The 23,007-nt window shown below is 36.9% G+C and overlaps 2 protein-coding genes and 1 pseudogene across 2 annotated transcripts; all 3 read right to left on the reverse strand.

Annotated features, from left to right (window-relative positions):
• Positions 1-228: 228 nt before the first annotated feature.
• On the reverse strand, positions 229-561 carry LOC146905348 (uncharacterized). Its single transcript, XM_085728519.1, has one exon. The coding sequence runs from the start codon at positions 559-561 to the stop codon at positions 229-231; it is 333 nt and encodes a 110-aa protein (XP_085584645.1).
• Positions 562-2,663: 2,102 nt separating this feature from the next.
• Positions 2,664-5,648, reverse strand: LOC146905349 (uncharacterized; annotated as a pseudogene).
• Positions 5,649-6,863: 1,215 nt separating this feature from the next.
• On the reverse strand, positions 6,864-7,262 carry LOC146905350 (uncharacterized). The gene has a single exon (XM_085728520.1). It carries the CDS (start codon positions 7,260-7,262, stop codon positions 6,864-6,866), a length of 399 nt encoding a protein of 132 aa, XP_085584646.1.
• Positions 7,263-23,007: the final 15,745 nt, after the last annotated feature.

The following is a 23,007-nucleotide window of genomic DNA, read 5'->3' on the forward strand; positions in this document are numbered from 1 at the left end:
ATCGATCAAAATTACACCAAAACATCGTTTTTTTTCACAATCACATAATCACACATAACGATCCAAACGGTCCAAATTACACAAATTTGCCGGTAATGACCCGTAATCATTTAAACACACTTAATGACACGTAAACGATCCAAATTACACAAATTTGTCCATAAATTTATAAAATTACATAGTCTCACATAAACGGTCAAACATTACACTATTACACTTAAATAACGATTACACTTCAACGGATCGGACAAAAAGATACAAAGTATTATTCTCAACCATTACCCTAAACATGAAATCAACGTCGCTATCATCTTTGAGAAGTTGTGGATAATACACGGTCTTCCAGAAGTCCTCTTCCTTATCCTCCCCCAAGTCCAGGCCTGACACATTTACTATCACATCACGTGTTCTATGATTTGAACCAATATGGATAAAGAAGTCGTCAAGCTTTACCTTCAACTCGTCCAACTTGTCGGTGGGGTTTACAGTGAACCAAGCCCTCTTTTTCACATCTACATAACGGACTTCAAGTTTAACCGGATCTTGTGCATCTTCAGACATGTTTCACCTCACAAACTTCACAAAAATAAAATGAAAAACAAATATGAGATAAATGAGATAAAATAAATAGTTGAATAATTAGAGACAAAGTAAGTAATGCAAGCAATAATTGGTGTGACATAACCGGCCACCAAAAAAATAATTCATTTCATTTAATATATATAATAGGGTTTATACCCCTTTTGGTCCCTGTAATACGAGGGAAATCCGGTTTTAGTCCCTGTAAAAAAAAAAGTTTAGATTCTGTCCCTAACATTTGAGATTCTTCCACTTTTAGTCCCTCACCTGAACCAGTCAGCAGAATCTGCTGACGTGTCATGCTGACTGTGTAATTATTTTTATTTTATATTTTTTTTATTGTGCACACGTGGCATTTGTGATTTTTTTTTAATAAAAAATTCTTAAAAAATAAAAAAAATCTAGAAAAATTAAAAATAATGAAAAAAATCTGAAAAAATTTAAAACAAAAAAAAATCTTAAAAAATTTAAAAAATCTAAAAAAAATTTCTGATTATTTGTTTTTGAAAAAAAATCTGAATATTTTTCAAATTTAAAAATTTTGAATTTTATTTTAAAAAATTTAAAAATTTTCAAATTTTTTTAAAATAATAAGAAAATATTTAAAACTAAATGATTTTTAAAATGATTTTTATTTTAAAATGATTTTCTTCTCCCCATCGAATTTCTTCTTCTTCCCATCATCTCACTCCCTAATTCTTGTAGTCCAGCACCAACAACAAATCCAAGAAATGCACCAACATGAACAAAACCAAACCAATCACCATTCAAAACCCCTTGTCTCTTCTCTCCTCCATCTTCGGCGACAACACAAAAATCATATTCAATTCAATAACATAATATATAGGAGAAAGAATCAGATCTGAAAATTGCAATTGGTTAAACCCAGTTCTGCTTCTTCTTCCTAAACTTCTACAACACAATGAACCAGAAAAGCTGCGATTTAAATTAACATTCCTGAACTTCTTCTAACTCTGTTACACAACTAAAGCCTTCTCTTTCCCAATCTCTCTCTTTCTCTCCTTTGTAGTGTTACAGAACTGTTATTCCCACCGTCATCGACTTCCGCATCGACCAAGGCCTCATCGCCGTCTTCCACAACGAACGGATCTAAAGAAGTCACCGTTTATTGTGCACTCGGATCTGAGCAATGGCCATGCCGAACTTGCCGACGTCGACGACGAAGATCTTGTTGTGACGCTTTATGGGTGACGGTGGTGCTACGTTAAAGGTACAGATCGGAGTTACATGTGGTATTAACGGAAGAGATGAGAGGAGGTTTGTGGATGGTACGCGAGGGAGGGAGAAGATGTGATGAGGGAGGGAGAAGATGAAGTTCAGTGAGAGAGGGAGATGAGAGGGACTGAATATTTTTTTTGTTTTTTTAATTTTTATATTTGAATTTTAAATATTGAAAATAATTATAAATTCCAAAAGGATTAAAAAAATATTCAGATTTTTTTTCAAAAACAAATAATCAGATTTTTTTTTATTTTTAAAATTGTTTAAGATTTTTTTCGTTTTAAAATTTTTAAAAATTTTTCAGATTTTTTAAGATTTTTTTCATAATTTTTTAAGATTTTTTTAAATTTTTTCAGATTTTTATCATTATTTTTAATTTTTATAAATTTTTCTAGATTTTTTATTTTTTAAGATTTTTTTTCGTTTTTTTTATTTTCTTTAAGATTTTTTCGTTTTTAATTTTTGTTTTTTAATTTTCTTTTTCAATTTATGTTTTTTAATTTTAAATAATGGAAATAATTATAAATTCCAAGTGGATTAAAAAATATTAAAATTACATAGTCAGCGTGCCACGTGTGCAGATTCTGCTGACAAGGCTTGATGAGGGACCAAAAGTGGAAGAATCTGAAATGACAAGGACAGAATCTAAACTTTTTTTTACAGGGACTAAAACCGGATTTCCCTCATATTACAGGGACCGAAAGGGATATAAACCCTATATAATATTAGTTACATATTGGCCACAAATATACAAATTACATAACCGGCCACCGAAAAATATGTTGGGGTGTAATACCACCAAAAAATAGGACGAACACCGACCGACCTATAACTGTCATAACCTATAATAACCTATCTAAGAGGTCTAGTGACATTCCTAAATTGTCGTCCTCTTCCATGTCCTCCGTCCATTCAAATTCTTGTTCCTTTTTTTGCGGGGTGGGAGTATCACCACAAACAATTGGATTGTGCTCATTTGTTGGTTTCTTTGGCGGCTTAGGCTCCTTAGACATGAGTTCATTGAAAGCGTTTTGTCTATCCAAAAACGCAAAATGCCAATTCTCCGCCTCACCAATCTTGTTGTTCATCCACTCCTTACAACTCGGTGGTAACAGACAACCTTCCTTCAAAATCACATGAAGATAGTGGCCGGGAATTAAGCAAAGACACATGATGTTGGAATGTGGATTAAGTGGAGGAGCACTTCGGATTGGGAAATATGTCTCACATACACCACCCGTCGTTTCGGGCAAAGTCAATAGAACAACGAGTCTTTTGTAGCAAGAAGCAATAATGTGACCCATATCCGGAGTGATCATCCACTTATCTGGAGGCGCAACACCAATTGGACGTTTAGGAGGGTATAAACCATTCAAGATTATGTTATAACGCTCCTCCGTGTCATATATCGGCATGTAGTCACTCTTATGATTTCTCAACTCTTGAATAAGTGCTTGACGAACCAATATATGATCTTCCTCATCCATCCCCAAGTGCCTAGCTATCACCCGGAATCCACAATGACCATCCCCTTTAACATTCACAATTTCTTCAACAAAAGGCCTCATGATATTTGGAATTTGTGAAATGTATGGGATATTCCAAAACGGTTTTGAAGTAGAGGATGAAGCTTGTGAGAAGGAGTAAGTGCCAAGGCGTGCATCTTTCCTCTTTGGAAGTGACCTCTTTGGTTGTGAAGGTTGACTATCCGGATTTTCAGAATCAATGGTCTCCCACCTAGAGGGGATTCGACCCGTTGATGACACTTTGAGTGTAGTCCTCTTCCTTTTAGGTGCTCCCTTGGTTACCACCTTTTTCAAAGGCGGAGACAACAATGTGGCTTTCGGAAATGCAATTTGACGCATCATCTCTTTGATGTGGAGCTTCATATTGTAAGGGCTTTTCTTGAGAAGTTCTTGAATGCCATTCCACTCCTCCATCATGGAAAAGTCATCATCAATCTTCTCTCCTTGTACACAGAACCTTTTCCAATGAGGGTATATATCATCCAAGACAAGAGGCAATTTTTGCTTGCTCTTCATGGCAATAATACACGCACAAGGTAACCCGTAGGATGTCATTTGAACATAACCACAATCTTCCTCACCAAATCCGAATGTCTTGGAGCGTTTCAATTCATCATAGATAAATCTCAATGCTCTTCTAGAAACATAACCCTCTAACTCTTTCATCATCTTGATCTTTTTGTATTTGTGCTCAAAGACCGTTTTGTTCCTCCCGAAACTACCTTGTATCTCACCAAATTGCACCGCCAACATCTTGTGAATTTCATCCCAACACGATGCCAAATCACCCATGCTACTTCTCAAATATTTTTTCAAAACTCCATGAGCGGATTCAACAATGTTGGTGGTTCTGCACCCTAGATGCAAGACTTTATCCGTCCATGCCCTCACAAATTTCTCCTTAAGGTTCAAAACCGTTTCTTCGACATATTTAATGAATTTCGGAAATGGCATGCATACCTCTTTGAATTTCAACAAATTACTTGCATATGATTCCTCCGTGGGAGATTCAACCAACTCTCTCCAAGCATTCACCACTTTCTCAACAACATTGTTATTCTTCATCTTGTTCTTCATCAATTTTTTCTTGTCTAGTTTTGTACCCTTAGGAGGCTTTGGCGCCACTTTACAATCTTTGATGCACTTGGACCTTACATTTTTCCCAATATAAAAATAACAAAGCATGGTGTATGTCTCAGGGAAAACTGTGCCAACGGTCTTCATCAAAGCACCATCCCTATCGGTGACAATCACCTTAGGCATGTTGTCTTTTGAGTACAAGAGACCTTTCAACATCGTAAGTGCCCAAGCAAAGTTATCCTCTAGTTCAAAGTTAAGAAAGGCGAAACCAACGGAATACGTCATTTTTGTAGAGGTACAACCAACTATCTCAAACAACGGCATTCGGTAGTTGTTGGTTTTGTATGTAGAGTCCATGACCAAAACGGTCGGAAAGGCGTTGAGCAATTTAATTGACTCCGGATGAGCAAAAAAGATGTCTTCAAGAGTGGTTTCCTCACTATTGCATCTTGTGTAATAGACGTATTTATGCTCCACCAACTTCGATATCAAGAATTGCAACTCCGTCATGTTACCTCTTTCCCCCTTCCGCCATCTTGTTCGCACATTGTACACTTGCTTGATTGTTGTCACACTTTCCTTGATATTTTCCTTCAAATTGGTGAGAATATTCCGAGGCACCGCCAAGCTCTTTGTCATTTCGATAACTTTTTTCTTCTCCTCCGCACGAAGTCTACCCGCAATTAGGTGTCCTTGTAACTTTCACACCTCCAAGTCATGGTTGTGCATTCCACAAAGCATTGCAAGCCACCAATCATTTGTATCCTTATCAAAGAAACCTTTCAACCTAAACGGACAATTACATTTCCTTGAGCCAATGCCTTCAAGGTTCGGTTTCTTCCTTGTCTTAGGTGGGTTGTATACCCCACTCCTTTCACATTGCATCGTCAAGTACGGCCTTTTTATAACGGATTTATCTATACAAACACCAAATCCGGCCTTTACCCCTTGTTCGCGAACCCAAGTAAGTAACTCTTCTCAATCTCTCCATCTTGCATTTGTTGTAAAAAATGAGGAGGTGTCACGAGCTTCACAAATAACACTGGTAGGTACCGGTTTAGGTTCTTCAATTTTACCAATTCGAGCTTGAATTGGAATTTGGACTTTAAATGGTTTCAAATTAAAGGTTGGTTTGACATCGCCGGAACCTTCACCAGAACCTTCTTTTTTGGCGAGTTTCGGTTCAACGTCATCATCCACGACTTTGTCAACCAAGAACATGGCTAACCAAGAACAAAAGTGGCGCAAAAAATTCAGAAAAACATGGCTGCACAGTGGCGTGACTTAAGTCATGCAGCACTAATGCACTTGTGACAGTTAAGTCGCGCAGCAAGTTAACTTGCGTACCTATCCCTAGTGCCTACGAAAACCAGACGAACCAGGCTCAAAAACCAGCAAAATGAGATGAGTTTAGATGGTACAATACCTGATATTTTATGCTTGATGAGCGTAGAAACTTGCTTCCTGACGATTTGCAATGATTTGGGATGATGATTTAGACCCAAAAAATCGCACTTTTTGGGTTTTTGAAGGTGGAGAGAAAGAAAATGATGGTTGGAGTTCGGACTGATGGGTTTTGTTCAAAAACAGGAACCTTGCGTGAGTTAACTTGCGTGGCATTCGTTAACTTGCGCAGCGTGAGTTAACTTGCGCAAGGGTAAATTTGGCATGGCTGCAGGGTGCGAGCAAAACGTGCTGGGTGGAGAGCAAAATTCTACAAAGACACAAGTAATGAAATAAAGGCCCAATACTACTTAAGAATAAAGTTCTTAGTCCAAGCGGGCTTGATTACATTTCTCTTGGGCCTTGGTAGATCCAGGATTCTATCAATACTATCCTGTCCAGAAGAAACCTTGACCTCAAGGTTTGGGTTGAGTAATCCGATGTGGAGAGGGCTATGGTGCGTCATAGTTGACTGGCTAGTTGACCCTGCTGGACTGTTGATGGGTGAAGTAGTTGAATGGGACGATTGAGATTGAATAGGAGGAAGAATAACGTTGGGAGAAGTGGTTGTGTTCCCCAAAGTCTATTTTCCAACTGTTGGCAGATGATCCGACGGTGGAGATTTGTCTTGGTTAATGGGACAAGAATCTTGTGGAGGAAAATTAGCCAGTTTTTTGAAGTGTCTTGGGAATCTATTAAGACTTCAGATGGTAAATAATAATCACTTGAGCTCGGTGGAGAATCCTTTTTGGTTTGCACTTCTCTCTCTTCAATTCCCAGTTCATGCATTTTCTTTTCTACTGCAGAGGTCTGTTCTTCCATTTCAGATGCAATTTGTTCCTTCTCCTCTGCGTCTTGAACTATCTCATTTTTCCTGTCCTTAGTTGTAGTAGTCGGATCAACTTCTGTATTTGGGTGTGGTAACGAGTTGGTTAAAGCCTTCTCAATTTCTGGAGGGATGGGGCGAAAGTGATCGGTAGGACTTTGTCCATATTAGGCTCTAAGTTGGGATATGTGAATAACTGGGTGGATCTGAGATGTTGGAGGGAGGTCCAGCTCATAGGCTACAGTGCCGATGCGACGGCAGACAACAAACGGGTCATAATAACGCTTTGCTAGCTTGGGAGAGACGCGACGGTGGACTGTATGCTGTCTGTAGGGTTGGAGGCGCAACCACACCAGCTGTCCTACCTCAAAGGTACAATCTTTTCTTTTCTGATTTTCCTGAGTTTCCATTTTCTGCTTGCTTCTTTTAAGGTTTTCTTTGAGGGTTCTCAAAACCTGTTGTCTATGCAGCAGGGATGACTCCAGATCAGGAACAGAGGTTTGTCCCTTGGTGTAGTCACGGATGGATGGTGGGGGCATGCCATAGAGTGCTTTAAACGGAGACATCTTAATAGCGAAGTGAAAACTTGAATTGAACCAGTATTCAGCCGGATGCAGGAAGCAAAACCATTAGCGAGGATGGTCACTAGCAAAACAGCTGAGGTTTATTTCTAGACTTCAGTTTACCACTTCGGATTGACCGTCGGTCTCTGGGTAATATGTTGAACTGAACCTTAAGGTTGTGCCTTGGTGTTTACACTGATTTTTGGTAAACAACCACTGGTTTAAAATTATTTACTTGCAAGATCAACCAGTAAATATTAAGGACATATTGTGTTTGTTGGTTTCCAGAAATTTGTTCTTGTTCTTGAAGAACCAAATAAAAAGATGTGCATAAAGCAATTGAATCCAACCCAGTTGAACCCAATCGAAATTGTTAAATAGAAGTAAAATGAATTGCTCAAAAGAAACAAGTAAAACGTGAAGACATTCTAGAAAATAAACTTAAATTGCATTGATTAAATGTAAATTGGTACACAGATTCATACATTGCAACTTGTGACTCGTTTCTCGCTTCCATACGGATAATTTGAGTGTAAGTTTCTGTATGATTGGATTGTGACCCTTTTCCCTTGGGAAAACTACTATTTATACAAATAGAAATAACTACCTAGATTCGAATTTAAACATATAACTGCAGTAAACTAACAATACTTATCCATTCGATTTGAATTTCGAATATGTCTTTGGAAGTATATGTTTGCTTGACCTTATCCGAAACAAAAACTGCCCTTCAATAACTTTCGCCTGTCGAACCAAAACACGTACTTCGAGCATCTCCAGCAAGTCCAACTTCGATAAAAATAAGAGAACAATCTTCATTTCTTCGATTACAGGGTCAACTCATTTTGACTGCATTTATTGATAGCTCTTTAAAAATATAGGCTAACAAATTGCCCCCTAGAAACGTCATTTTTGACTCATCTTCTTGATAGGGAGAAAAAGATGTTTTTGTCCCCAATAAACATAATTCGTTTCAGTCGAGATAAAATTCCTGACGTCATTGTCTGGAGAAGCAGTTTAAAACTTTATGGTATCCCTACCATGGCTTAATGGGCCACGTTTCCAGTCATTGGGAACTACCATTTTTTTATTAAAAAATCAACTGTCAATGCAAGATGTTGACACATGTCCAGATCAAAATGTTATAAAACAAGAGTTTTTACCTTTACCTTTCAATTTTCCATCTTCTAAAATCTTTCACTGTTCCTTCTCCTTCTTCGCAGAAAAACTTCACTAGAACCCTTTCAAAAATTTCAACTTTCTTCGGAAATCTTATCATTTCCTTCGTCGCTTTCATCTATCAAGACATTTTCATCATGACAAATGTAGAAGGATCTTCTTCTAAAACTTCCAATCGTGATGAACCCATCAATTTCTCCAAAGAACTTCTCAGTGGTAGTCTTCAGTTTGAAGAGGAACCGGACGTTAAGGAAGCTGAGGAAATAATATGGAAATCCCAGGTAATCATCTCATGCCCTAATTCACCACATGCATTCTTAGGGCCTCTTCCAGATGACAAAGATAATCCAAAAAAACTTAGCGCCTTTTTTCCTTGTTTTGAAAAACAATCGCCTTTGATTTTTACGAAAAGTCCATATGACCTAAGTTTCCTGAAATCTAGGTTTAGGATAGAGCCTAAAATTGATAACAATGAGAAATATATTTGCTGGTTAGACAAAGTGGAAAGGAGAAAAGGTCAATTTTGGAAAGAGATAGGAATTTTTGACCTTATTCAACTATCCAGACAAGGGCCCAAATACCATAATGAAATGATAATTGCTGCATTGCATTTCTGGAATCCTTCGACTAGTAGCCTTCATTTGAAATGTGGTATGCTCACGCCCACTTTACTAGATGTTGCCGGTCTAACTGGCCTTAAACCTACCAGTCAAACTTTCGATCCAGAAAATCACGTTTCAAAACTTTCGTTTGACTTTGCCAGACCTGCGTATGGCAATTTTATCATAAACCACCATGTTACTTCAAACGCCGAAGTATCTGACATAGAGCACATTGCTTTCCTAACATATTGGTTATCTATGATCATTTTTTGCTCAAGATCCAAACAAATTCCCAAAAAATTCACAACTCTGGATATCCAGTTACACGAAGGCAGAGACATTTGCCTGGGTAAACTCATCTTAGGATCTCTATATGAAAACTTGAATCAAGGAGTGGCTAGCATCAAAGAGTACCAATCTGGATGTAGTCTAATTATACCTGGTCCTATTTGGTTGTTTCAACTGTGGCTTCTGGCTACTTTTAGAACAAAACTGGCAATCAACCTCCCCACCAATATTTCGAAAGCATACGAAGATAGATCCATCGAAGGGATAGGCTTGGCCATGCTTCATTATGGTAATAGGAGTTCCCAAGATTTGTTCTCTATTGCTTATAATGCTCTCCTAAGGTGTGATGTTTTTACACCTGCCATGGCCCCATTTACAACCAGACTTCGAGGGCAAGCTTGGTTTAGAAAAGAATTTCTATCCAACTAAACTGATGATGAGGCAGAGACAAATGCTATATGGGAAGCTTATCTGACTCCCACATTTTTATCTAGCAAGATAACAGCTGGCAGCCCCTATGGGGTATACGGCTATCAGCCAAACCATGTTGCCAGACAGTTTGGTTTGGTTCAACCAAAACCTGACTCTTTGTACAAATGTATAGACGATCTGAGACAGCCCTTGATAGAACACGTGTGGAGATTAACCTTACGCAAAGCTGAGAAACAAATTCTTGTTTTCAAGCGTACTCCTTTTGTTTTATCTTATGCATGCACTGAAGCATTCTTTCGATGGTGGCGAGACTATTATAAACGCCAAACCAATCGAGTGAATCTTGACACTTTGCTTCCTCAACTGATACTTGCTTTTAACAGTGTAGAACAAATCGAAGAAGAACAAAGGTACGCACATTCGGGAAATTCAAGTTTTCCAAAAAAAAATTCCAAACTGTTTATGATCCTTTACATCTTAAAAGGACCGTTCACTATGCTGCCAATACTTTAAGAGATAAAATTTATGAAAAACTTCCTTCAATGAAGTTTCCACCTTTTACTCCTAGTAAATACCTTTTTGCATTGCATTTTAAAATGACATTTCCACCACTGCCAACTAGTGAGTTGGCGCTGTCCTTTAGGCCACCATATCCAAAATGGCTACCTTGTGATTCTTTACTAGGGATGAATCAAAAATTTAAAACGGAAGAAAAGGATAAAGTGACTGCAACTAAATGCAACTTACGAACATTTAGAGGTCACCTCCACTTAGATCTATCCCAAGTTCGAATCATTTCTCCAATAGGGATAGGTAAGAGATTTTTTGATTCATAGTACCAATAAAAAATGTTTGTATAAAGAACAATGCTACTTATCTGAGTACCCATGATGTTTGCAGCTATCTCTCTAAAGTCAGGAGATGGAGAAAAGGATGATGGAGAGAGCACACAAGGACCATCGAAGTCCAAACCAGAGAAATTATCCAAAAGAAAGAAATCTTCCAAATCAGAGAAAAAGAATGTTATACCTTCTCCTGAACCATCCCCCAAAGAAACTGAAAACCCCGAAGAAAGAGGAAACAAGAGGTCCAGGAAGTTACCATCGAAACAACGCCCACTGAAGGATCTCCAGCCAAATCAAAATCTAAGAGAAGGAAGCGTAATCGTAAAGACTCAAAACCTAACATCGCCCATTCTTATGTTGGTGACAATGTTTCGAAGGTAATCATCGAATCCAGATTTAATTCGTTTAACTTAGGTTTCGTTTACTTGACTCTGATGATAGTTCTAACCTTCGTATTATTTCTCAACAGAGTGCAGAGCATAGTCAACCTAACATATCTCAACATGCACAGCTCTTGTCTACAGACCAAGCAACATTATCACCTATTGTCGAAGAAGACGTAGGCTTCGAAACTAGCACTCCTCCACCTAATCTTGAAGTGACCTCTCCCAACCAGCCTCAAGCAGCACCTGGTGAAGATTTAGATAAGGAAATATCGGCTGGCGCCAGTGACTTAAACCTCGAGACTCATGAAGATCAATATATCATCGCCTCAAGAGAGGATAATGCTGGTTTGGACAAACCAGCTAGTCATGGCGAACACCCATCGAAAAATGTTACATCGATGGAGAGTATCAAAGCCAACTAATGTGATTATCAGCCACGAGGAGCTTGATCAACTTGAAGAGGCCAACCCTCTGGATGCCTTCAATTTTCTAGTAAAAAGTGATGTTCTCTTTTCTATGAGTACTGGAAAATCTTTGAAAGTTTCTACTGATGATCCATCAGAAACTTCGAAGGAAAATCTTCTAGTGGAGTTTCGCAGTAAAGTGCTGAGAGCCAACTTGTTCGAGGCTATAGAACAAGATGAGAACATCATCATCGAGGTAAAGGAGTTGCTCTGCTAATTGGGTGATCTTCCTTCTGGCTCAAAATTTCGGGAATTCTCTCAAGTGCTGGAACCCCTCCTAGAAAGTATTAGCCAAGGTTTTCAACAAAAGAAAACTAATCAGGCCAAACTTGAGGAACAAACTCTGCGATGTGACCAGCTTTTGGATGAGGTTGCCGTTTTTCAAGCAAAGCTTGCACCTTTTAGGCAAGAGACCCCAACAATTAAACAAAAAGTAGCAGAGATCGATCCCACCATTGCTTAATACAAGGCAGAAATCCAGAATTTGGAGACCCAGAAAATCAGCCTCTTAGCTAAGGAGAATCTTATGAAACAAGAGGCTCACCTTGCCATTCAAAAAGCTAAGGAATCGAAGATATCTCAACAAGAGATAATAATACTTACTGACAATGGGAAAGCTCTCGATGAAAAATTTAGTGAGTTCAAGAGTCAACTCGACAAGCTTACCTCTGAGTTTGCAATTCAAACAAACCCTTTGTAGTTTTAAATTTTTTTTTAAAATTTTTTTAAGTACCTTGCTCCTTTAATTTTGTAATCTATAACGGTATTAAAACCGCTTTTCATGGCATGTTATCTTTTACTTTAGATATTCTTATTTGCCAATTTATTTTTAAATCACATAATTAATACTTGGAACAATTTTCAAGAAACCGCAATGATTAGAAGCCAAAAAGCTTCTTTTGTTTAACCGCACAGGTTAAACTGTCTCGGAAAATGTAAAACTTCTACATTAATGATAACACTTGATGGAAAAAATTAAAAATAAATGAGATTTTACAACTTCCCTCTTCTTCCAAGATACATCTGCAGACAACACTTGCCATGTGTATACATCTATATATGGTGGGAACCGTACAATTGTAACCTCTCTCCACTTCTTCTTCCATTATAAATACCTCAACTTCTCTTGCAAGTTCCACCATCTTCTCTATTCTCCTCAATCTTTTTGAAAAGAAAAACTCATCAAACTCTTTCCTCTTCTTTCAAAATGGATTTTTTAGGCGATGATCTGATTCTCATCATCGCTAAGAGAGTTGTTGCTGATACCATGTATGATCTTTTCAGTTTCATGAGAACCAACAAAAGGCATGCAAACCTTTGCAGGTCCAAAGAAGTCTTGAGAGCTTTCGGCAATGACTGCATTAAGTTGCTCATTGATCTCGACACGTCCCATGAAAGTCTAAGGTTCATGCATCGCATGTGGAATGCTGGTCACCACATGTTTTGCATTCTCCGGTGCACTTAACAATTGCTTCATCCCATACCACGCTTCGACATAATAAAGCGTATGTTGAAGAATGCATCAGATGCGGGTTCTAAAAGCGCCAAGTATTTTGATGTTTTGATAAGGGCTACTGGTGCCCCCTCTCCTGACTATGAGGAACTCTTTAAAGATTTCTGGGATCTCTTACTGACTAGGAATCTTTCACAATATCGCCGCAACATCTTGGCAGGAAATACCTCTTATCAATTTCGCTGTCATTGGTACAAAAGGTGGTTTCCCCCACATATGATTCTTCGACACTTTTGCAACGACTGGCACAACTGCCCTGGTGATGGAAGGAGGGGTAATTATCGCGGGTTTCTTCCTGGTGAAGATGAAGAGTATGCTTTTTATGACTTCTACATCTCTTGTCGTTTCGATAGCGAAGTTAGGTTGCTGGTCGATGTTTTTGGCTTTGACCACAATGCCTAGAGCATTAGTTGCTTTCAAACTTCGACTTTTTGCGTCTTTCAACATTTCAAGCTTTTATTTAGTTTATTTTTGTTTGCACTTTTATTTTGTAATGGTTAATTTGCCTTTATCCATTTTGGGACTTCTTATGTAACCTTCCCGTTAGTTGGCACTATCTATCTAATGCCATATTTTATTTTCTTTTTTCGAACTACTCTTGTATGATTTTTATTTCTTGTTGCACCGGTTTATATTTTTTCAAATACTTCCCGTTTACACGTAAAATTCTTTGATCATCATTTACCTCCTGAATTTCATACGCGTTGTTCGAAAAAACTCTTAAAATTTCCCATGGTCCCTCCCAACTGGGAGACCATTTTCCCATGGCTTGACTCTTGTTGTCTATTGGCAAAATGACTTTCCACACTAGATCCCCTTGAGCAAATAATTTTGACTTCACTTTTTTGTTATAAGCTTTTGCTACTCTTTCTTTTTGCTTTGTGAGGACTTCTAATGCCATTAACCTTTCTTCATCCAAATCAACTAACTCATCTATGATCATGTTCCAATAATGGATTGCTGGAATTTCGAACTGTCTTTGATTTCTAGTTGATTGGAGACAAATTTCGACTGGTAATACGGCATCATGGCCAAATGTTAGCGTAAAAGGCGTGGTGTTTGTCGATTCCTTTGGGGAGGTTGGACATGCCCATAAAGCCTCGCCAAGAACTCCATGCCAATTCTAGGGATATATTTTGGTTTTCCTTTTAATAATAGAAATAAGGTTTTTATTTGCTGTTTCGACTTGACTGTTTGCCTAAGCATAATATGGTGTAGAAGTTAGCAATTTAAAACCTATATCTTTGGCAAATTTTGTCATCTTTCGACCAGTAAACATAGACCTTTGGTCCGTAGTGATGGTCTTTGGAATGCCAAATCTACAAACTATATACTTTTGGATGAAATCTATAACCACGTCTTTGGTAACCACATAGAAAGGACAAGGGAAGGATAATAGTACCATTGTACAACCACTACTTCAATACTCCAACATTTCATGCGCATAGTACAAGCTACAGCTGTGTATCCGCTGGTTAATTCTCCAAACAAGGAATGGTTTTCAAATTATTCCCTCCTACGACATTAACCAAATCAAGCAACAAATCAATATTGATTGATCAAGCTTCTACAACGACTCTTTGATGTGCTGGCACCTCTACAACGTCTCTTTCATACCTCTATATAAAGGAATGAAAACTTGAAGATTAGTAGAGACTCCACAACATTTAAATTGTGCCAAAACTTTGCTGAAATTAATATATATATATATATATATATATATATATATATATATATATATATATATATATATATCATGTGAAGAATATACAAAGTGTAACATCCCGTTTTGCCAACATTAAAATTTCCAATATAAATCAGAGTCATTCAACATAAACGGAATGTTACACTTCTTTTCATAAAATCATAAATGGAATAAATAACAATTCATCCTTCATAAATTAGTCAACATAAATATTCGAAAACTTCAGAGCGGATTTTAATTCAACAACATAATTAGTCTTGGCACGAAGGCCTCATCAAAACATCTCGTGATAATCCAAAAACTAAATCATAGTCATGTAAAATCATAAGCAGTACGTAAGGAATAGAAAATAGCCACAAAAGTTCCCAAACCGTTACGTATCAAAGCACCTAAAGACACAGTGAGAGATAGCCACTCACGACAGCAATCAACAGCTACTTATTCTCGATCACCTGCAAGTTACTCATACGAAGAGCAACATTTCCAAGCAGAAGGGGTGAGTTTCACAAACAATAATGTTAAGCATATAATTCAACAATTATATTTAACAACATAAACATCATCAACATATCATAACAATGGTCAAGTAGCATCATTATCATCATCATAATCAACTTCATAATCAACATCAATATCAACTTCATAAATCAACTTGACAACTTGACTCGACAATGCAAATTAACTCGACTATGCAAGTCTATCATTTTACTCATGCATGTGGTACCATTCTAGGGCATAAGCCCTTGTCTCTTTTGAGCATAAATATACTCCTAGGGCATGAGCCCTCGTCGCTATTGAGCCAAAGCTCCTAGGGCATGAGCCCTCCTCTTTAAATGAGTATGCATGGACTCAACATCTTACAACTTAGACAACATGAACGTCTTATATGACTCCAATAATTTGGATCAACATCTCACATCTTAGACCGACACATGCAGCTTTAATCAATAGTAAACAGCAACATGGCAGCCCATCAATAATATGAAGATATAACAATATCAAAATGTAATCATCGTCTCAAAACATCACTTATAATTCACATAATGCATATACGATTATATATATCATTAGTAACAACATTAAATCATCTTATAACAACTTCACAGATCATCGTTAAAATTATATTCAAACATCAACAATTCATCATGCAACTTTGTAAAAACATAATAAATTATACATAACATATTTCCATGTCAAACCATAGCCACTGGAAAGCTAAAAAAATTATCTAAAACTTTCATGTTTACATCCACGGCCAATTCTGTACAGATCAATACCAGTTTTCGTTTCGAAATCCAAAATGTTGTGCAGAAAGTCCATAAAAATTCACTGTGACCTACGTGCAGTAATTTGCCATAACTCAAGTTCTATAAATCATTTTGATGTCAGACCAACGGCATTAGAAAACTAACATCCATACCTACAACTTTCGTGTTTACATCTAAGACCAATTCTGTACCGATCAATACCAGTTTCTATTTCAAAATTCGGGACAGAGATAAGAAAAAATCAGGAAAAGCAACTTATATTATTCAAACTTCACATTCATTCAAAATCATCACAATCAACAACAACAACTCAACATAATTCATACCCAATTCATAATATGACATTAACAACAACAATCATCAATAACCACAAATCAACAACAACATAACATAAATCATCAATTATCACTCTTAACCCTAATTCTCCAATTCTCAAGAACTAAACCTACAACATGTTAAATGAAATTTTCAGAATCATAGACTCAAGATTATTGAATGATAGTCCCACCCTTACCTTAGATTGATTGATTGCAAGGATTCTACAGACTTCTCTTCTCTAGGTTTCTCCTCTTTCTCCAAAACAGTTTTGCACATAATATAATTTTCTAACTCTAGCTCTCCTTTTTATATAAACCTTAACCTATTTATTTTCTCTTAATTCCAATTCTGCCCCAAAACCTCATTATTCTAAATAATTATATTTCTCCACTAAATATATTCTTCCACTAAATATATTCTTCCACTAAATATATTTCTCCACTAAATAATAAAATAGGGGCTACTAATAAATATCAACACACAACAAAAATATCACTTATCAAATATATCAATTAAACTATAAAAAGACTATAAACTCAATCAAATAAATAAATAATAAAATAGGGTGTTACAACTCTCTCCCACTTAAAAGAATTTTGTCATCGAAATTCATAGCAAAGGAGAAAATGAATTTAATTATTGCTTAAATATCTCAATCTATATATAACAAAATAGAAACTTCAAACAATACATAAAAACCACATTAAAGTTAGTCAGTTAAACATGATCACATAATAAAACATAACCATTAATTAGAAAACACAACGAAAGTATCAACCGTCACACGACACAATGACTCATCTACTTGGCCGGACGGACCGACCTGCTCTGATACCAATTGTAACACTCTGTTTTCCCAACATAAAAATTTCACAGATAAATCAGAGTCATTCAACATAAACGGAATGCTACACTTCTTTTCATAAAATCATAAATGGAATAAATAACAATTCATCCTTTATAAATTGGTCAACATAAATATTCAAAAACTTCGCAGCGGATTATAATTCAACAACATAATTAGTCTTGGCACGAAGACCTCATCAAAACTTCTCGTAATAATTCAAACACTAAATCATAGTCATGTAAAATCATAAGTAGTACGTAAGGAATAGAAAATAGCCACAAAAGTTCCCATCTTGTTACGTATCAGAGCACCTAAAGACACAGTGAGAGATAGACACTCACGACAACAATCAACAGCTACTTATTCTCGATCACCTGCAAGTTACTCATACAAACAACAACATTTCCAAGCAGAAGGGGTGAGAAAATAGATTTTTTTAATAATATAACATAAATCAGAGCTACTTATTCTTAATAGGAAAAAGTTAAAAAAAATAGATTTATTTAATAATATAACATAAATAAGTTTTACACTGTATTTAACTATTTATCATACCATAATATTGGATAGTGTTATAAATATTTTTCACTGTCAAAAAATCCAAAAATTTAAATTCTTTAATAGGAATAAGTTAGAAAAAAAAACATATTAAGTTTCAAAATTTAACAAAAATAATTTTTGTCATACTTAAATATTTTTTCTAACCATAGTATAGTATTGAAGTGTATTATAAATATGTTTTGAAAAATTCTTCGTTTCTCCTAAAAACTGAACACACTGATCAGAAGCTAAGTGATACAGCTTTTGAAGTGATAATCAGAATCTAAATGCAGCGGAATAAACAGAGAGAGAGAAGAAGAACGACACAAAGCAATTATACTGGTTCCTTCCACAATTCGGAAGTAGTCCAGTCCCCCTTGCACTTCCAAGGAGATTTCACTAAGAGTAATATCTGATTACAATTGCTCAAGCACACAAGCAAGAGACTTCCTTTGCTCAAGCACACAAGCTAGAGACTTCCTTTGCTCAAGAACACAATCAAGAGACTTCCTGCTCAAGCACAAGTGCAAGAGACTTCCTAACTAAACAAAATTACACAGAAAATTGTTTAAGGTTGAACACTTGATATACAATCAGAGGTGCTCACAATACAAATCAGATACAGACTCAATGGACTTAAGAATTTCTAAGATATGATTTTGAGACACAGAAATTCTAAGTGAATGCAGAACAATTTCAGCAGAGGTTTGACACTTGTAAAAATGTTGTGAGTCTTTCGTTCAGCGTTCTTGCATTACCAAAACTCTAAGTCTTCACTCCTTTATATAGAGGTGTGAGAGAGACGTTGTGAAATTGTCAGCACACCAAAGAGTCGTTGTTTGAAGCTTGATCTTTCACCAATGATCTTTTGCCTGATTTGGTTGTTGTCCTATGAAGAACCAATTTGAAATCCATTCCTTATCCAAAGGAACATCTATGTAGGCGAAGCCGTATTCTGGAGTTGTTTTCTTGTCTTGTAGCATGGACACAAAACAGAGTAGTGGAGAAAGTGGTTGTACAGTTCGTACAATAGTACAATGTCAACGCTTTCGTCCAAATTGCAAGCACATGCCTTCAAACACCTTTGAAATGACCGTTGCAATGTTCCACTAATTTTCTGCTATGTTTTCGAATCCAATAGACAGCTTTTGCAATGTAGATTCTTCAATCTTTGAATCTTTTGCAAATTCAGTTGATCTTTAGCTTCTGGTGAAATGACTTCTGATGAGGCAGCTTCTGATGATGCAGCTTCTGCAGCTTCTGATGGTGCAGCTTCTGATGATGCAGCTTCTGATGATGTAGCTTCTGGACCTCTTGTCTTCAGGAGCACTATTCTTCAGGAGCACTATTTCTTTAGGAGCGCTTTTACTATCTTCAGGAGCAGCTTGACTTCAGGAGCGCTTTCCACTTTCAGGAGCGTATTGCCTTCAGAATCGTCTAAGCTTCATTTTCTTTTGCTCTTTATTTGCTCATTCAGAACCAATTAATGATGTAACATTTTAACTGTGGTCCTGTACACTTGAACAAATATTAGCTAGTCCAATTTACAATTTTTAATACCTTGTTATCATCAAAAATCTTTGAGGTTCATTGTTAAACACATTTTGTTCCAACAATCTCCCCCTTTTTGATGATGACAAACAATAGTATTTAAAAATGGTCAATTGTTGTTAATCTAATTAACGAGTTGACTTTGGGGTGAAAAGGCTTTTTATGGTGAAGGTTTTTGTTGTGGGGGGTCTTCTGAAACAACGTTATCAGAAGCAGCTGCTTCTGGAGTTGTCTCAGAGGCTTTCTCTGAGGTTGACTCAACATTTTCTGGTACAATCATGTTGAAGGGTTGAATGTTCAGAGGTTGAGGGTGATGGCGGAGGATAGTATCAATGACTCTGTCTCTCTGCTCAGCCATTTTTTCTATCTTCTGATTGATTATATGACCAACTGGCTTAAAAGTGCTTGACTGAGAGGACTTTTTGTTGGTCTTGGTTGATGTTGAATGGCTTTTTACTGGCTTACGAAACAGAAGACTTATAGGTTTATCATCATCAGAATCAGAAGATGATGATGAGGATTTTGAAGAGGGTGAAGGAGAGTCACTGGATATCTCATGTACTATTGGTTCTGAGTGCGTGAAGATATTACCTATTGTAGAGGGTTCTGAACAATCAGCTGACTTTAATTGATCATCTTCAGCAGTGTCAGGAATTTTAAGAAGTTGTGATGCTTCTGTCATTACCCTCTCTTGAAGTTCAGAAGCAATCTCCATAGCTTTTCCAATAGCTTCTGACACATTAGTAGCAGCTTCAGCCTTCTTGGTAATAAGAGGAAAATCCTTGGTCCTCCTTACTGCTTGCTTCCTTTTCTTCTTTGGTATTGCAGGTTGATCAAGAGCAATACCAATACTCAGGACCACGCTAGAGTTGATGTCTTCAACCACTTCTTCAATTGATGGCATTGCAGAACCACCAATGTTAAGCTTATCAGAAGTGACTTTAGACTTCTTCGCAGATTTTTCAACCTCTAGGTATTGCTCTGCAGTCATCTTCCTTTTTGACTTTCTGCCTCTGGCTCGTGGCAGAGCACCACCATACATTTCCTCTGGTACATCTTCCAATCTGATTCTCTCATTGGTTGCCTCAAAGTGTTCCTTGATATAGTACATCTGCACTTCAAGAGGATCCTTCTTGCAGATGGGTGGAAAGTCCTTCATAAGGTCAGACTTAGCAAGTGATTCACTCAAATCAGTTTTAAGCTTGGTGACAACAGTGATCAACTTCATATTCTTGAGGGTTTGTGCATTTATGAACTTTCCAGTTTTAGTATCAAGCAGCTCATCTGTGATGGCTTCAGCACTGCTTAGCTTGTCCAAGACTCCTCCTTGATAGAATATTTCTGACAAGAGTCTTCCATAAGGTACCTAGGTTCTATTCTGCAGCTGACTTTGTTTCAGACACTCTATCAAGTACTTGAACATATATTTTGGCACGTTCACTTTCTCCTTCTTAATGAAGTGCTGGAGAAAGACCTTCTGTGCCAAATTGGGTTTCTCACTTCCACCACATGGAAGTAAGTCCTCATTCTGAATCTTCAGAAGCAGCTTCTTATCCATGCTCAGATCAGCATACTTTCCTGCTTGCATGGAGTTGTACAGAGCCAAGTTTACTTTCTCTTTCCAGAAGCGTTCTTCAGCTGTACTTGAGAGATCAATTCCAGAGTATTTTCCAGAGGATTCTCTACCGAGTACAGCTTCTATCTACCATTCTGCAATTCTCACTAGAATACCACAAATACTTGACCTGATTTCAACTCCTGTAAATGGCTCAAGTCCCATTACTTCTCTGGTCTTCCCTTCCAGTTCGGGATAAATCAACACCATTTGACTTTCCTCAGCTATAGACGCAGCTTTGTCATAAACCTTAGCTCTCACCCAGAAGTGTCTAACCAATGCTTCGTATGTTGGTCCATTCAACATTTTGCAGTAATGCATAAGTTCCTGCTTTTCATAGTAGCTTCTGATCCAACACTCATGGAAGGCGAGTGATTCAAAATCCATCGGATTTTCTATTTGAACCTGTAGTTCCCATTCTTCCAGTTTCATACTTCTTCCTCTGTAGTCATATTCAGGAATCATTCGTGCAGAAGAGTCTGAAACATCCTGTTGCGAGGTTGATGATGCCATATGATGATGATTGAAGAAGATTTAGATAATTTAGGGTTCTAAGGTTTTTGCGCTTACTTCGCAAGAGGTTTGAGAGCAAATGTGTTTGTTGTGAGTGAGTAGTGTGTGAATTTAAAAAGTGTTTAAGAGTAAAAACGTTTGCAATTCAAAAGAGACAAACAAACATAACATTAATGACAAATTGGGGGCGCGTGAAAAGTACTTTCAAAGCTATTAAATCATCATTGCCCTTTTAGTTATACACCAACACATACAGGCCACGTAAGAAGTTCACAGAGTAACTACCAAGTTAGTGGGCCAGAAGTTACTTTTAAAAAGTAACTTCCAACGTTTCCACTAATTCAACTATTCAGAAGCAATAAATCCAACTTTTGGACTTCATATGCTGACGTCATCATCAGAAGCGAGTTTTCCTCAGAACCTCAATAAAGAGCTTCTGATGGACTACTGCTTCTGAACTAACTTCAGAACCTAAAATCCTATTCAGGAGCAAGCAAACTTTAATCAGACACGTAGTGCATGTTCAAATTTTTCTTTATAAAATCAAATCTTTCAACAGTTAAAGGCTTAGTAAATATATCAGCCCATTGATTTTCTGTATCAATGAATTGTATATCTAAAATTCCTTTTTGAACATAATCTCTGATAAAATGGTGTTTGATTTCAATGTGCTTGGCTCTTGAATGCAAAATTGGATTTTTAGACAAACAAATAGCAGCAGTATTATCACAATAAATGGGAATACTGTTAGCAATTATCTGATAGTCTTCCAACTGATGTTTCATCCAAAGTAGTTGTGTACAACAACTTGCAGCTGAAATGTATTCTGCTTCTGCCGTAGACATCACAATAGTTGTTTGTCTTTTGCTAGCCCAGGATATAAGATTATCACCCAGAAATTGACAATTGCCACTGGTTGACTTTCTTTCAATCCTATCACCAGCATAATCAGCATCACAGAATCCAATTAGCTTATAATCTAAGGATTTCCTATAAAGGAGTCCAAGATTAGTTGTTCCTTTCAAATACCTGAAGATTCTCTTGACAGCAGTCATATGAGATTCTCTAGGATTTGATTGGAATCTTGCACACAAGCATACACTGAATAAAATATCTGGCCTAGATGCATTAAGGTATAACAAAGAACCAATCATACCTCTATACAGCTTCTGATCTACTTTAGCTCCTTCATCTTCTTTGCTTAAGGTGCACGTAGGGTGCATTGGAGTGTTCATCACTTTACAATCTTCAAGTTTGAGCTTCTTTAGAAGCTCCTTTGAGTACTCAGACTGATGAACATAGACTCCATCTTTGCATTGATTAATTTGAATGCCCAGGAAGAACTTCAGCTCTCCCATCATGCTCATTTCAAATTCATCCTGCATTAACTCAGAAAATTCCTTGCAAAGAGATGCATTAGTAGAACCAAATATTATATCATCAACATATATTTGCACAACAAGAATATCTTTCCCAAGGGTCCTTCTGAAGAGTGTTGTATCAACCTGTCCTCTTTTAAAATCATTCTTGATTAAGAAATTACTTAGTCTATCATACCAAGCTCTGGGAGCTTGTTTCAAGCCATATAGTGATTTCTTTAGTTTAAAAACATGGTCAGGATATTTAATATCCTCAAATCCAGGAGGTTGCTTGACATACACTTCTTCTTCTATGACACCATT

This window comes from Medicago sativa, chromosome 7, assembly GCF_051527215.1.
Source record: "Medicago sativa cultivar Bolivia chromosome 7, Bolivia_mono, whole genome shotgun sequence".
Taxonomy (NCBI): domain Eukaryota; kingdom Viridiplantae; phylum Streptophyta; class Magnoliopsida; order Fabales; family Fabaceae; genus Medicago; species Medicago sativa.

Bases quoted from the DNA above. Each gene is read 5' to 3' on its own strand.
- LOC146905350 (XM_085728520.1), bottom strand. From the start codon at position 7,262: ATGTCTCCGTTTAAAGCACTCTATGGCATGCCCCCACCATCCATCCGT.
- LOC146905348 (XM_085728519.1), bottom strand. From the start codon at position 561: ATGTCTGAAGATGCACAAGATCCGGTTAAACTTGAAGTCCGTTATGTA.